We start from the raw sequence: 16,586 nt of genomic DNA, 5'->3' as shown, positions 1-16,586 counted from the left end.
CGATAAAAACAGCTAGGGCAACAAAAGGGGAAAAAATAGCCTCCAGGAGCAGTGGGTTTGTGGTGCGCACTGAGCTCCAGCAATAACCCTGGAGGCAAAAAAAAAAGAACATTTAAAGAATATTTGTTTTTTAATGAAAGAGAGGGAAAGAAGGAAGTAGGGAGAGAACCAGAGTATCAGCCTGGTACATAGAATGCCAGGGACCAAACTCAGGACCTCATGTTTGAGAGTCTAACACTTCACCTACTGCACCACTTTACAGGCTGCTTTAAAGCTACTTTAAATAGGAATTATTTAAGGAACTGGTTTGATCTTTTAAAATTATTTCTATCTTCAGTATTTTTATAAGTTTTGAGAATGGAATTCATTCTATTTTTAGTTACTAAAGAAATTTTTACAGAAATTAGCTTTTTTTCTTGTTAATGATTTTTTTTCTAGGAATGATGTGTGTTCATGTAAGTGCACTCTTTATTGTTCTTTAAAATACATTTAATGTGTCATACAAGTTAATGAAACCAATACAGATGTATGTAGTTTCCAAAAACTTTGTTTTGCTTAGGTACTCTTTGACCATATGGGATGTCTCAAGAAGTATGAAACTGTGCAGGACATTTTGAAAGAGTTCTTTGATTTACGATTAAGTTATTATGGTTTACGTAAAGAATGGCTTGTAGGAATGTTGGGAGCAGAATCTACAAAGCTTAATAATCAAGCCCGTTTCATTTTAGAGAAGATACAAGGGAAAATTACTATAGGTAAGATACAACCTTTATAAATTTGAACATTAGTTAAAATAGAAAAAAACTTTATTAATAGAAGACATTGTTTTTATCAGTAGAATATAAACAAATACAAATTGAATCTCTTTTCTTGATCCTAACTTTATTTTTCCCTCACATAGAGAATAGGTCAAAGAAAGATTTGATTCAAATGTTAGTCCAGAGAGGTTATGAATCTGACCCAGTGAAAGCCTGGAAAGAAGCACAAGAAAAGGTAATCATTTGCAGAACAAGACATTCAGAGAAGCTTGTACAAGCAACTCCCAAAACAAACAAAAACCCGACCCCTAAACTTTTAAAATTTAGTACTGCTAAAAGTGTTGAGTTGTCTGTTTGGAGACTGAAGTCTTCTGTTTATCCACAGAACAGATACAGTACAGGAATTTGCAGTGCACACCCACTACAAAGTTCTTTGCCAGTGTGACTCAACCAGGGCCTGGAGAAATGACTCCAGGTGTGAGAAGGTAGCTCAGTCTCCTTGGCCTTTTTTCTGAGCTTGCCATTAAAGGGTGTTAGTTGTGGTGGTGGTTTTTGTGAGGTGCATGTATACTATGTGGGAATTATACTGATAGCACATAAATCACTTCACACTGGTCAGTTGTTGGTCACAATATGATGTCCAGTCACTTTTCACTTGATTTGGCTTCAGTTTATACTGGGAAGACTATAACTAAATTGTTTAATATCTAGTAGTATTGAATACCATGTATAGGCACTATCCTGTGCTTACATCTGATAGTTAATCTTAGAACCTTGTATCAAAGTATGATATCTTATTAATTAAATTGCCCACTTCATATAAGTCCTAATATTTAATGAATGGAATAATAAAACTTTCAGATTCCTCTAAAGAATTAGATTTTTGCTATTGTGTAGTAAAAAAAAAATTAAAGATAGTAAAACATTGTGAATGAGAACACTGATGTACAAAAGGAAGAAAATCCAAAATTCATCTTTTGGATAGTTAGGTTGTGCTGTTTCTATGACTTTTGATGTTAGCCTCTTTAAAACTGAATTGACTATATAACTTTAACTGAAATTTTAAGCCTCCCTACACTGAGTTCTCAATCATAATGTTTTTCTTATTTCCCATCAAATAATATTGAAATGTCGCTCTTGTTAACATGATTTAAACTTTTGTATATTATAAACAGCGATTAGAATTCCCTATATTACAGTGGGCAAAATCAGAATAAGTTGCATAAGATATGTTTTTCTCATGATTGAGGATAATTGGGGAAGGACAAAATGTAGAGAATCCAGAATTAAAATGATCCAAGCATCTGCCCTTTCATTGTGTTTTATGCCCCCCCCCCCCATTGATTTATATGCTACTCACCCTTATAAATTATTGTGGGGTTAAACTATATCTTTAAAAATATTAACTAGAAAGCTGATGACTTTAAGTGCTTAGTTCTAAAAGATAAAGGTATTTAGGGATTTAGATTATACTTCTTTCTGGTAGAAGTAAACTTTGTGTATAAAATTTAGTGCTTGAATTCAATTTCATTGTCACCATTAAATTTTTTTTAGTATCTTGGTCATATACTCATTTTTCACTTTGGCAGTTTAGAGATTAAAGAGTTATTCTTAAAAATCTGTCCTATAGTATAGAGTTTTACAAGAGAGTATGACAAAGCATTTAACTAGGAAATTACTTATTTTTTTCCAAAACATGATGAAATTCAGCCATTGGAACTTGAAAATTTTATTTTTCTTGATTCCTAAAGTACCTGCATGCTAATAATGATAGGCACACAAATTGCCAGAGCACTCAATAGTAATGCTTTGTCATCAAAACCTAGAGCCAATAGACTGAATTGTGGGTTTAAGACACCCTAATAATATAATATATAAGTGGTCTAATTATCTAAATATTCCACAACAACACACTATTTCAAGAAGAATTTTTGAAAGCTGAAGTAGTCATTAAATTGTCATGTTACCTAGATGTTTACTAATCTATCAACTCAGCAATGGCATTCCTTATTTGGCTAATGCTACTTAGCTGAACTCAGTTTTGTTGATGTAGTGAAGCATGTTGCTTCACTATTATTATTTTAAAAGTATAATTAAACTTTAATTTGTATATATGCATTATTTTCCTGAAATTTTTAATTTTTTGGTTATCAAACTAATACCTTTTTGGTCTCATGCATATTTTGGCTAACTCAGTCATTTTTAATTATCTGAGTGCCTTAAATAAGTAGGATTTAGTTTTATATTTAAACATCTTAAAATTATGTCATCTATAATAACTTCTGTTAATTTATTTGATTTTGAAATTTAATATTAGCAAAAGAATTTTTTTGTTATAACTGTTTATATAAAAACTTTGAGTACAGCTTTAGAGTACTCTTTACAATTCTTACTCTAACTCACCACCAACTTTTAAATTCTTACATCTTTACATGAATATTATAGAATTTAAAAAAATTCTTCCATACTGAATGAATGTAATTTAGCATGCTTATTACATTTATAATGCATTCATAATAAGTGATATTAATTTTGAGCTTCAAATTGTACACTCATTCAGCAATATAAAAATCCAATAAGATGCAGTTAAAAAACATAAGTTTTACTCTGTTAATTTCCAGCTGTGGTGTTTGTCATTATATGCATTAAATATTTTTAGAAAGTTTAAATATTTAAGGAACTAAAAATTTTTATATATAGTTGGAGATAATTTAAAATGACCCTATCACCCTAAAGATATAATAGTATAGCACTTGTGAAATTTTAAACTTAGTGTGCATTAAAATTCAACATTGATTTAATATGATAATGAACTTTAACATAAAGTTTATTATTTTTTATAGGCAGCAGAAGAGGAAGAAACACAAAACCAGCATGATGATGGTTCCTCTGATTCAGGAACTCCTTCAGGCCCTGATTTTAATTATATTTTAAATATGTCTCTGTGGTGTCTTACTAAAGAGAAAGTTGAAGAACTGATTAAACAGAGGGATGCAAAAGTATGAATTTTTGTGGGTTAATTTGAAACTGTCTCAGTGTTATCCATAGATTGTTTTTCATTTTCCAAAATAAGTATTTTGATTTACCTTCATACCTTTTAAAGTTATTGAATGTTTAGATCATACAACTTTTTTATTATAGGGGCGAGAGGTCAGTGATCTTAAGAGAAAATCTCCTTCAGATCTCTGGAAAGAAGATTTAGCAGCTTTTGTTGAAGAATTGGAGGTAGGCTAGGTTTCCTTTAAAATATGTCTGGGAAAGTTATGTTTATGAAATAAGAATGAAATTCATTTTATACTAACTAATCTTAGGGTTTTATTTAATTCTGTGAAGGTTAATGCACCTATAAGCTGGATTAGGTTTAAATTTCTAGCTATATAAAGTTATATCTGATGCAGATGAATGGATAAAGCCATGAATTAGAGAGTTATAACAAATCCTAATAATTTTCAACTGTATTCAATTTAGTTTATTGATTGTTTAATATTTTCTTCCAAAGAGGAGGAAAAAGTGCCAGATGTAGACTTTATTTATTTATTTTTTTATTTAAGAAAGGATTAATTAACAAAACCATAAGGTAGGAGGGGTACAACTCCACAGAATTCCCACCACCCAATCTCCATAACCCACTCCCTCCCCTGATAGCTTTCCCATTCTCTATCCCTTTGGGAGCATGGACCCCAAGGTCATTGAGGGTTGCAGAAGGTAGAAGGTCTGGCTTCTGTAATTGCTTCCCCGCTGAACATGGGCGTTGACTGGTCGGTCCATACTCCCAGTCTGCCTCTCTCTTTCCCTAGTAGGGTGGGGCTCTGGGGAAGCTGAGCTCCAGGACACATTGGTGGGGTCTTCAATCCAGGGAAGCCTAGCCAGCATCCTGATGGCATCTGGAACCTGGTGATTGAAAAGAGAGTTAACATACGAAGCCAAACAAATTGTTGAGCAATCATGGACCCAAAGCTTGGAATAGTGGAGAGGAAGTGTTAGGGGGGTACTCACTGCAAACTCTAGTGTACTTCTGCTTTCAGGTATATATTTTGCAGTAGTTTATGGATGCGTGTGAACATAAGCTCTCTCTCACAGAAACTGGTGTATATCTAGGTTATGGGACTTTGTTAGAAAGTGAACCACCTGAGATGAAATTAGAGTGTACTATAAAAGGAAAGGTCTCACCCGAATAATGAAGCTGAAGGGTTGTCATTCCACTCGTGAAGTCTCTGGACACAGTCTGAGGTGAAGCATGTTGAGGTGGCATTCGTTGCGTTGGTTAGGTTGTGATCGGCGGATGCAATATTATTTGGTATGGATTGGGAGACGCATACGGGAAAGTGGGCCCTATCCAAGGGTTCCAGGACTGGGGGAAGTAAGGGCTCTATAGTGGAGATGTGAGGTTCCTGCTGTCTTAGGGTTCAAAAAGGCAATAGATAGTTCATGTTATCATCACATTATTTGGTAATTGGGTTAACTTTGAAAAGTCCTTTTGTTATGGTTTGCTGTACAGTATCCAGTATCTTGTATATAGCTGTGCTATTGGATGCTTCTAATCTACTTGGTCTAGGCTTTTGAGAGAGCCCGCATATCAAATACACAGCCTATATATTAAAAAGATTCAGTTTGTGTTTTGAAAAACTTTGACACATACAATTGATTTTCCCCCTCTCATATTAATCAACTACTGATTTATATGTCTACATTTTGCTAGGAGTGTACATAAACACCATTCCCACCACCAAAAGACTGTAACCCATTCCTCCCACCCACTCCCACCCCCCACTGGCACAGGAAGCTGCATGTCTACCCCTCACCTCAGGGTTATTACTTTGGTGCCCTACTTACAATTTGATCAGGTCCTGCTTTTAGTTTCCCTTTCAGATCTTCTTACTCAACTTCTGTTGATGAGTGGGATCATCCCATACTCATCTTTATCTTTCTGACTTAGTTCACTTGACATAATTCCTTCTAGCTCTGTCCAAGATGGGTCAGAGAAGGTGGGTTCATTGTTCTTGATAGCTGCATAGTATTCCATTGTGTATATATACCACAGCTTTCTCAGCCACTCATCTGTTGTTGGGTACCTGGGTTGCTTCCAGGTTTTAGCTATTATGAATTGTGATGCTATGAACATAGGAGTACATACCTCTTTTTGGTTGGGTGTTATGGAGTCCTTGGGGTGTAACTCCAGGAGAGGAATTACTGGATCATATGGAAGGTCCATGTCTAGCCTTCTGAGAGTTTTCCAGACTGCTCTCCACAGAGGCTGGACCAATTTACATTCCCACCAGCAATGTAAAAGGGTTTCTCTGTCCCCACATCCTCTCCAGCATTTGTTGCTGCTGTCCTTTTTGATGTATGCCATTCTTACAGGAGTGAGGTGGTATCTTAGTGTTGTCTTAATTTGCATTTCTCTGATAATCAGTGACCTAGAGCAGTTTTTCATATGTTTGTTAGCCTTTTGGATCTCCTCTGTAGTGAATGTTTTGTTTATATCCTCTGCCCATTTTTGGATGGGGTCATTTGCTTTTTTGGTGCTAAGTTTTCTGAGCTCTTTATATATTTTGGTGATTAGTTTCTTGTCTGATGTATGGCATGTGAAGATCTTCTCCCATTCTGTGAGGGGTCTCTCTGTTTAATAGTTTCTTTGGATGTGCAGAAGCTTTTCAATTTGATGTAGTCCCATTGGTTTGTTTCTGCTTTAGTCTTCCTTGCAGTTGGGTTTGATTCATCAAAGATGTCCTTGAGGTGTAGGTGGGAAAGTGTTTCACCAATGTTTTCCTCTAAGTATTTGATTGTTTCTGGTCTGACATCTAGGTCTTTGATCCATTTGGAGTTGATTTTTGTTTCTGGTGAGATAAAGTGGTTCAATTTCATTCCTCTGCATGTTACAACCCAGTTGTCCCAGCACCATTTATTGAAGAGAGCCTCCTTTTTAGATGTAGACTTTAAACATGTGCGCACACGTGCGCGCACACACACACACACACACACACACACACACACACACACACACAGAGAGAGAGGGGGAGAGAGAGAAATAGAGTGGTGGTCCTTTTAGCTAAGAAATTTTATCATTTTTCTTATTTTCTGTTAATGATATTTTATTATTTTAAATTTAGTCATTATTACTGTAGTGAAATAGTGAACTTATAAATTTCCTCACTATTAAAAATTAGTAGTCCTAGTGAATAACACTACTCTTTCATTTTCAGTTTTCTCTCTCTTTTTTTTTAATGTGGTGTTGGGGCCTCATGCATGCGTGATACTACCACTCTTAAAACAACTTTTTACTTTTTATTTTAGAGAGAGTGAAGGAGAAGTTCCACAGTACTGCTCCACCACGCATGGAGTTTCCCTAGTGCTGTGGTGGTACTCCTCTGTGGTGCTGGGATTCAAAACCAGGCATAACATGCATAGTAAAGCATTCTTCTTGGCAAATTAATTCTCAGCCTTACTTTTTTATTTTACTTTTTATTGGGGGATTAATGTTTTACAGTCGACAGTAAATATAGTAGTTTATATAGTACATGCGTAACACCTCCCAGTTTTCCACATAACAATACAACCCTCACTGGGTCCTCTGCCATCCTGCTCCAGGACCCGAACCCTCCTGCCACCCACCCCAGAGTCTTTTACTTTAGTGCAATACACCAACTCCATTTCAAGTTGTACTTGGTGTTTTCTCTTCTCATCTTGTTTTTCAACTTCTGCCTGTGGTTGAGGTTAGTCAGCCCTACTTTTAATTTTATTATTTGATAATGAGTAAAGTAGGTAATTCTGAACTTTTTTTTTACTCTAGATATTCTTTTTTAGTCTAAAATAATGTACGTTTCAGTCATTTATCTTTTAGAATCTAACATTAAATATTTATTATGGTGGTCTGGGAGGCTGTGCAGCGGATAGAGCATTGGACTCACCAGCATGAGGTTCAGTCCCCGGCAGCATATGTACCAGAGTGATATCTGGTTCTTTCTCTGCCTGTCTTCATGAGTAAATAAATAAATGAAATCTTAAAAAAAAATCCGTTATGGCTTTTGATTGTGCTTATGACTATTTTGCTATTTTCTTTTATGGATGAAACAATAGTAAAAATAGCATACTTATTTAACAGAACTGCTTTTGTGTGTGATTTGCTGGGATTCCAGTGATAATGGCTTTTCACAAGTTTTGATTCCATAATGCATCATAGGATCCTAGCATTTGAAGGGATCATTAGTTAGTTCCTTTTATATCCGTAATATATTAAATGTACTTCATTTGTGTTACAAATGAAAAGCTTGTTCAAATTGCAACCACAGCTCAGGTCTTCTGACTTAGGACTTTTTTTTTTTTTTGTCTTAGGTCAGATCAATTGAATGGAGAGATTTATTCCTTATTGAGTGACTAAAATTAGTTTCAGTTTCTTATGTAACAGGTAATGTGTTTGATAATTAGTTGTTTGTGCACACACTCTCTCACACTTCCCTTAAAATTGCACTTCAGAAAGTAGAAGCGCAAGAACGAGAAGATATTCTGGCTGGAATGGCTGGAAAAGCAGTAAAAGGCAAAGTTGGCAAACCTAAAGTGAAGAAACTTCAGTTGGAAGAGACAATGCCCTCACCTTATGGACGAAGAATAGTCCCTGAGATTACGGCTATGAAGGCAGATGCCAGCAAAAAGCTGCTTAAGAAGAAAAAGGTATACTAAACCACTGATAGACTCCATTATAATAAGGATTGATTGATAGATTTTATTTTTACTATGTGCTTAAAGCATGCTTTTTATTTGGTTTCTGATATATTTCACTTGTGATAAGAACTAAGTTGTTCACTGAGAGCAGTTTATCAATAGGAGGAAAACATACTAGTGAAGAACTCACATGTATGGAGAGAGCTAATTACCAGATTAAAATGAGAGAGGAATACTCAGCAGCATTTTAAATTCAAATAATAAAAGGACAACAACAAAAGTGTAACCACTTGACAGTATCGTCATTACTTCTGTCATGACCAATTAAGGAAGTGTTACTAGAGGAAGTGGAAGACAGTCTGTGTTGCCTTTGTTTTATTTGTTGTAGTTATTGTCATCGTTGTTGGATAGGACAGAGAAATGCAGAGAGGGGAAGACAGGGGGAGAGAAAGATAGACACCTGCAGACCTGCTTCACCATTTGTGAAGCGACCCCCCCTGCAGGTGGGGAGCTGGGGGCTCGAACCCGGATCTTTGCTCTGGTCCTTGCACTTTGCGCCATGTGCACTTAACTCGCTGTGCTACTACCTGACTCCTCTGTGTGACTTTCAAAGTAAGCTATCACCTTTTAATATTTTCTTACCATTAGTTAAGAAGTTAAAGCACATCCTATGTCAGTGATTAGTACAATGAGGACTGAAAAGCATAAAACTTTCCCCTCAGTAGTGAGTCAAGAGTTACTAGAAGAAACAGTGAGGAGACTTTTCAGATTGGAAGCAACAGGAGGCACAATGCTCTTAAAAGAGACTAAATTTTCTGGGTAGACTGATTTTAGAACCAGAGGATATCAGATAGTTACATCACCTATCTAAGTAGAATTTGGGAAATATGCCTAAGAACTACCATAAGAGATTGGAGAGTCTCTGATATTTGAAGCATAGGATATCTGTGATACCAGAGAGATCACTCTTGACTACTGTTGTGATAAATTGAGGTTTCTGCTACTTCCTGACTATCTGACTCCTGACCGTACACTGGTTCACCTACTTTCTCCTGGGGGAGATGGCATCTCTCCTTTTCAGCTGGCATTTGTCAGGTTCTGTTCTCAGCACTATTCTCTTCACCGTACATGGTTTCTTGAAATGTCCCCATCTATGTATAGAGCTCCTACTATTTATACTAATAACATTTGAATGAATATATATATATATGTATATATATATACATATATATATATATATGTATATATATATATATATATCTCCTTAAACTGTAATGTTTTGAGGACTGCCAGGTTTATTTAGCCTCTGACTTGCCTTAAGGCCCTCAACCTCAGCAAATCTAAAACTGGGCCCTAGTCCATATTTAAAAGCCTGCTTTTCTGCTGCCATGTCTTAAACTAAGCTACAACTAATATAAGCCAAAACCTCAGGCATTTTCTCAGTTAATAAGTAAATACATTTTATTAATTGCTGCAAAGCAATTCCAAAATTTACCTCTTTATCTTGGTCCCCTTTGATACTGTTTTATCACTTCAATTCCTTAATTTTTCTCTGAATACCTTAAACTCTGTTAGTCTTTTCTTAACTTGTTTTCCTCTCTCTAGTCATTCACTCATGATTATTACCTTTCTGTACTTTATGCCTATACCAGAGTGATAGTTTCAGAATGTTTGATTATTATCAAGCCCTTTAAAAACCTTTAGTAACTCTCCATCAGTCGCAGAGATTTCTGGTGCACAGTGATTTTGAAACTGCACATCTCTCCATCTTCTCACTGTTCTTTCCTCTCACCTTTTCTTGAATTCTAGCAGAGCCATTGCATTTGTTTAAGTATGACATGGAACTTTGTGCCTCTTAGTCTTTTACCTGGAGCGTTCTTCTTTTCTTCTTATGTGGCAAACAGTAGTTTCTTCAAAACCCACAGGGTTGGCGAAATAAATCATTTGAAGAGTGATCTTATTTTGCCATGTATGCAGCCCATGGCAAAGCTCCAAGTTGGAGCTCAGCCCTCACTGCCTAGGAGGAAGCTTCAGTGCTGTGGTATCTCTCTCTCTTTCTGTTGCTCTTTCTATCTCAAAAGTCAGCCCAAAGCAATGAAGTCCCTGTAACAACATCATCGCCATCTTCTTTGTGGAATCTTTTCACCCTGCTCCAGGCAGGCTTATTCTCTTCTTCCCTTGGTCCACTGTTATATGTTCCTCTATATGTGTTGTTAGGCCTTCTCTCTTGGAGTTGGGATATATGACGTAGGCCTTTTTTTCATCAATAATCTAAGGTTTGGGGTATTTTTTCCCCCTAGTATATATGTTTTCTGAACTATAGGAAGTTATTTTTTTTTATTAGTACTTTAATATTGACTTACAAAATTACTAGATAATAGGGGCACGAGTCCGCACCATTCCTACCACCAAAGTTCTGGATCCCTAGCCCCTCCATTGTAAGCTAAAAAAGTTCTCCCAAGGTTGTAGATATGTGTCAACTATTTTTGTTACAGTTATTTGTCTATATTTGCCCATTTTTTTTTAAAGGTCCCATTTTCTCTTCCTTTCCAAGTCACATGTACTCCTATTACTACATCTAAATGTCCCTCCCCTTTTCGTCCTCTCTCTCTGGTTCCTGATGAATTTGGAGTTCAGAGCCCTCTGATTATCTTTCCCTTAGCATTTCTGCCTCATTGGGAGTATGAATCAAAATTATTTTGGGGGTTCAGAAGGTGGGAGCTCTGGCTTCTGTAATATCTTCTCCGCTGGACATGGGTGTTGGCAGGTTGATATGTTCCCCTAGCTTGTTTTCCTCTTTCCCTAGTGGGGCAGAGCTCTGGAGCAGTGAGGTTCCAAGACACATTGATTGGTGAGGTCTTCTGCCCAAAGAAGTCAGGATAGAATCATGATAGCATCTGCAACAAGGTGGCAAGATATAAAGCAGAACAAATTGATTAATGAACAGGAAACCAAAAGGAGCAGAGCAGATGAGAATAGGATCTTAGAGTGGAAAAAAGCTAGGAAGCCCATTTTAGGGGCTCACCAGAATAATACAGTTTTTTTGCTTGAGTTTGATAGCTAATATGGAGTTGGACAAAAATATTGGCTGAGAAGATGGTATCAGTAGAGAAAAGGGCTTGAAAGTTGGATTAGGGGAGAGAATAGCTCTCATTCTTGAAAAAAAAAATCTATGAATAAAATTAACTGTTTATCCCATCCACCTAGCCCAGAACCCATATATATATATATATTCAGCACAGGAGCCTGTGTAACCTCGTAAGTCCCTATTGGTCTGAACTTGCAGTTCATGGCCACAGCTGGTAACATTGCAGGCTGCACTCATTTCAGGACCAGTCTTCCTCAAGTGGCAGGGCAGGATGACCCAGCCTCACTTTGCAGACTGGGACAGTCCCTACCATTGCTGCTTTATGGTGAGGGCAAGGTCTTTGGAAGGCCGGCAAGAAGGCCCCAAGTTAGGAACTTATTTTTTGCAGGTAACTTTTCAGGTGCTTAGCTATTGGTCTGGAAGTTCCTTCAAATCTAAAAGTGAGATTTTTTTTTCTTTTTTCCTTTAGGGTTATAATGCTGGGGCTGGGTGCCTGCACTATGAATCACTGCTCCTATGGCCACTTTTTTCTTTCTTTTCTTCTTATTTTTTGGATGGGACAGAGAGAAATTGAGAGAGGAAGGGAAGACCGGGGTGGGGTAGGGGAGAAGATAGACCTGCAGACCTGCTTCACCAGCTTGTGAAATGACCGCCCCCCCTCATGTGGGGAGTCGGGGGCTCAAATTGGGATCCTTTTGTGGATGCTTGCACTTCGTACTATGTGTGCTTAACCTGGTGCTCCACTGCCAGCCCCCAAGTTGCCCTTTTTTATTGGTTCGTTTAAAGTAACTGTCATTTTTGAGTGTGCCAGATGATTAAAGTGGTAAGCAATATCATTTGCTACAAATAAATGAAAAAAGTAAAGCATGTTCAGATCAGTTATTTTTTTTTTAAAAATTTTATTTATAAAAAGGAAACATTGACAAAACCATAGGATAAGAGGGGTACAGCTTCGCACAATTCCCACCACCAAAACTCTGTATCCCATCCTCTCCCCTGATAGCTTTCCTATTCTTTAACCCTCTGGGAGGATGGACCCAAGGTCATTGTGGGATGCAGAAGGTGGAAGGTCTGGATTCTGTAATTGCTTCCCCGCTGAGCATGGGCGTTGACAGGTCGATCCATGTTCCCAGCCTGTCTCTCTCTTCAGATCAGTTATTAAGACCACAATAGTGAATCCCCCCTCCTTTTTTTTTTTTTTTTTAGATGTAATTATCTGTTATAAAGCAGACTGCTCACTGGAAATGTATCTCCAATATACATGATGTTAATTAATTAATTTATTTATTTTGCTTCCAAAGTTATTTCTGGGGCTCTGTGCATGCACTAGGAATCCACTGCTCCTGTGACTATTTTTTTTTCCAATTTTTTTTTTTTTTTTTAAGAACAGAGAGAAATTGAGAGGGAAGGGGAAGATAGAGAAGGAGAGAGAAAGATAGACACCTGCATACCTGTTTCATCGCTTGTAAGGCAACCCCCCTGCAGCTGGGAATCTGGGAGCTCGAACCGGGATCCTTGTGTGGGTTCTTGCGCTTGACATTATGCACTTCGCTAGGTGCACCACTGCCCAGCCAACTGTTAGCTTAATTTTTATTTATACTTATGATTTGTTTTTCTTTTTAATATGTAGGGTGATATTGATACCACAGCAGTAAAAGTTGAATTTGATGAAGAATTGACTGGAACACCAGTGGAAGGTACAGGAGATGAAGCTTTGATCATATCAGCTCCTGTCAGTAAAGGTCCCAAGCCCAAAAGGGAGAAAAAGGAGCCTGGTGAGGAATTGTTACAAAGTGTATGTGTATGTGTGACCTGTATGTGCAGGATACTATTAAATTTGTTTTTTTCTACTAGTTTAAGTGATATTTTTAAATTTTCTCAAACATTTGTTATTTTATAACAAATGTTTTATTATATCAGTTTCATAGTCACTATAATGATCTTTGTAAAAGTATAGATACATATCTTATTGTCATTCTTTTATGCTTAGGTACTACCAGGGTGAGAAAAACGCCTACCTCCGGTGGTAAACCTGGCACCAAGAAAATGAAGAAACGGAATCCTTGGTCAGATGATGATTCTAAATCCGAGAGTGATTTAGAAGAAACAGAACCTGTGGTTATTCCAAGAGATTCTTTGCTTAGGAGAGCAGCAGGTATTGTAATACATTTTGTTACTGTATATTATGTTATATTATGTATGTATATTAGGAATGTATATTATGTATGTATATGTTATATTATGTATGTATATTCTTTGCTTAGGAGAGCGGCAGGTATTGTGATACATTTTGTTACTGTATATTATGTGTGACCGAGTTAGTATGACTCAGATCGATTAGTATTACCAATGCTAGTAAAGTATCAAGCTATTAATACTTCAGAATCTATACATGTAGACATCAGGAAGATAAAAATTGTTTTATGGAATGACTTTTTTTTTTAGCAAAGTTGGGCATAAAATAAATTGCTCCAAATTAATTATGTTTTCTGAATGAGTTGTATTGTCCAGTTTTTAGAGTTTATTTCCTCCATCATTTAATATGTTTGGTTAAAAAAATATATCTTGGTAATATACCAACAGTGATGGAGTAATGAAGTAGCCTTAATTTTTGTTTCTTCTATCATCTCTGTTAGGAAAAATGTACTTTTAAGTGTCTGGCTCCATGAACATAACATAATTTAGATTAATTGCAGTGCTAAGAGTTAGGGTGCAGATTTTCATTTTTGTTTTCCATTATGTATTGCTGCTAAACATGTAATTTAATCCTCATGAATATTCATTATCTTGAAGTCATTAATTTAAAAACTGATGAGTGTCTTTTTATATAGATTTTTCTCAAATTTTATAAAATCTTAATTTACTTAAAATGAATAATTAAACAATATGGTTGTTTTTACCTTGGGAGATACCTTTAAAATTACCTGTCAAAGCTTAAATTCATTGGTTCTTAGGGGCCTGGCAGTGGCACACCCCATTGAGTGCACATGTGACCATGTGCTAGCACCTTGCTTCAAGCCCCCATTCCCTGTCTAAATCTGGGAAGCTTCATGAGCAGTGAAGACATGCTGTAGCTGTCTCTCTCTTTCCTTCTGTATCTTCCTCTTTGATTTTAGTGGTTCTCTGTCTTTATCCAAATTAAATAAAATAAAAACTAGGGGGCTGGGGAGATAGCATAATGGTTATGCAAATGCCTTAAAAGCCAGAGGCTCTGAGATCTCAGTTTCAATCTCCAGCACCGCCATAAGCCAGAACTGAGCAGTGTTCTGGCCTCTTTCTCTCAGTATATTGCCCTCTGTATCTATTCTTTCTCATTAAAATAAAGTAAATGAAAATATTTAAAAAATTCTTTGAAAAAAATTAATAAAATAAAAATTAAAACAAATTTTAAATTGGTTCTCTAATCACTAAGTGATTAATGTGTTTTTCTAATGTTTATAGGCAGTATAAAATTTGTAAATTTCTAACATGAGTATCTTAAATTACAGTGAAAGTTTGTTAAAATAAATTCTTTAAATTTGTCTTTCCATTTTTCCATATATATATATATATATATATATATATATATATATATGAGTATAAAGTTGCGTAGCACCCAAATGAGCTTAAGATTTTATATCATAATACATGGTTGAAATTATAGCTTAATTTGCATTTTAATAATGTGCCTTTCTTTACAGTTGGTGCCTTTTTTTGCATTATATTCAGTTATTTTGTTGAGGTTTTATGCCTCCTGTTTTTCCCACTCATCTGAAAAATTACTACCTTAGTTATTTCATAGTAAGCTAGCAAAAAGAAGTTTTTATAAACCAGAGTAAGAGAAACTTTAGTCCTTTGAAAGACCTATAAAATTTATTTTGTGGGAGTCGGGCAGTAGTGCAGCAAGTTAAGCGCACGTGGCACAAAGCGCAAGGACCGGCTTAAGGATCCCGGTTCGAGCTCCCGGCTCCCCACCTGCAGGGGAGTTGCTTCACAGGCGGTGAAACAGGTCTACAGGTGTCTGTCTTTCCCCCTCTCTGTCTTCACCTCCTCTCTCCATTTCTCTCTGTCCTATCCAACAACGACAACATCAATAACCACAACAATAATAACTTCAACAATAAAACAAGGGCAACAAAATGGAAAATAAATAAAAATAAATAAATATTATAAAAAAATTTAAAAAAATATTTTGTAATTTAAGAAATGGTAGATCATCTGTAGAATCACATGGGAACCCAGGAGATAGCACAGTATGTTAGAGTTAGAGCACAAGATATGCATGCCTGAGGATCCACAAGTGCCAGGTTCAGTCCCAGTACTGCCATGTGCCAGATCTGAGCGGTACTCTGGTCTTTCTCATTAAAGTAAACAAACAAATAAATGATTCTTTGTAATATAGTCATAGTAACTGTCATTATACTTTCTCTTACAGTGGCTGTACTTTCTTTACTTTTTATTAATAATATTTAAATATGACAAGCAACATTCTAGTCAGACCAGTTTATGCTTCCCTAACATAAAGAGCAAGACTCCGTAGATTCTTGGACAGATGAGCATACAAGACAGCGTTCACATGGTCAGAATAACTTATGCCAAAGTGGTTGGCATTTGGCCTCTAAGTGCAAGTCTTGGTGTTTTTCTTTGTTGTGTATTCTTAGTGATAGCTAAAATGTTTTTCAAATGATCTATTAGCAGAACTATTATTGGATAAAACTGGCTTTGAGTTTCATGTTCAGTTTCTCATTTACTCTAGCTGAAAGGCCCAAGTACACATTTGATTTCTCAGAAGAGGAGGAGGAGGAGGAGGAGGAGGATGACGATGACAATAATGATTTAGAGGAATTGAAAGTTAAAGCATCTCCCATCACAAATGATGGGGAAGATGAGTTTGTCCCTTCAGATGGCTTAGATAAAGATGAATATACATTCTCACCAAGTAAATCAAAAGCTACCCCTGAGTAAGTACTGAAGCCATCACTGTCCAGTCACTTGGTGCCATCTTTAGCCTTCTGTATAGATCTAAGCAGTTGTTGTTCTAGGTAAGGCCTTCCTTTTGCAGGAATACATCTGGTTAATAGTCCAGCTGTCTGAGTAATTAT

The 16,586-nt window shown here is 36.3% G+C and overlaps 1 protein-coding gene across 2 annotated transcripts in view; it reads left to right on the top strand.

Moving 5' to 3' along the window:
* Positions 1–16,586, top strand: part of TOP2B (DNA topoisomerase II beta) — a 69,667-nt gene that overhangs the window by 44,097 nt on the left and 8,984 nt on the right. For both annotated transcript variants that reach the window (XM_060180440.1, XM_060180439.1), the window contains exons 24-31: positions 560–755; positions 902–993; positions 3,602–3,757; positions 3,900–3,983; positions 8,232–8,426; positions 13,136–13,280; positions 13,496–13,660; positions 16,241–16,445. In XM_060180440.1, coding sequence (XP_060036423.1) covers positions 560–755; positions 902–993; positions 3,602–3,757; positions 3,900–3,983; positions 8,232–8,426; positions 13,136–13,280; positions 13,496–13,660; positions 16,241–16,445 — 1,238 coding nt within the window. The remainder of the gene's footprint in view (positions 1–559; positions 756–901; positions 994–3,601; positions 3,758–3,899; positions 3,984–8,231; positions 8,427–13,135; positions 13,281–13,495; positions 13,661–16,240; positions 16,446–16,586) is intronic.

Source organism: Erinaceus europaeus, chromosome 21 (assembly GCF_950295315.1).
Source record: "Erinaceus europaeus chromosome 21, mEriEur2.1, whole genome shotgun sequence".
NCBI classification, from domain to species: domain Eukaryota; kingdom Metazoa; phylum Chordata; class Mammalia; order Eulipotyphla; family Erinaceidae; genus Erinaceus; species Erinaceus europaeus.
This window is presented reverse-complemented; position numbering and strand designations above follow the sequence as displayed.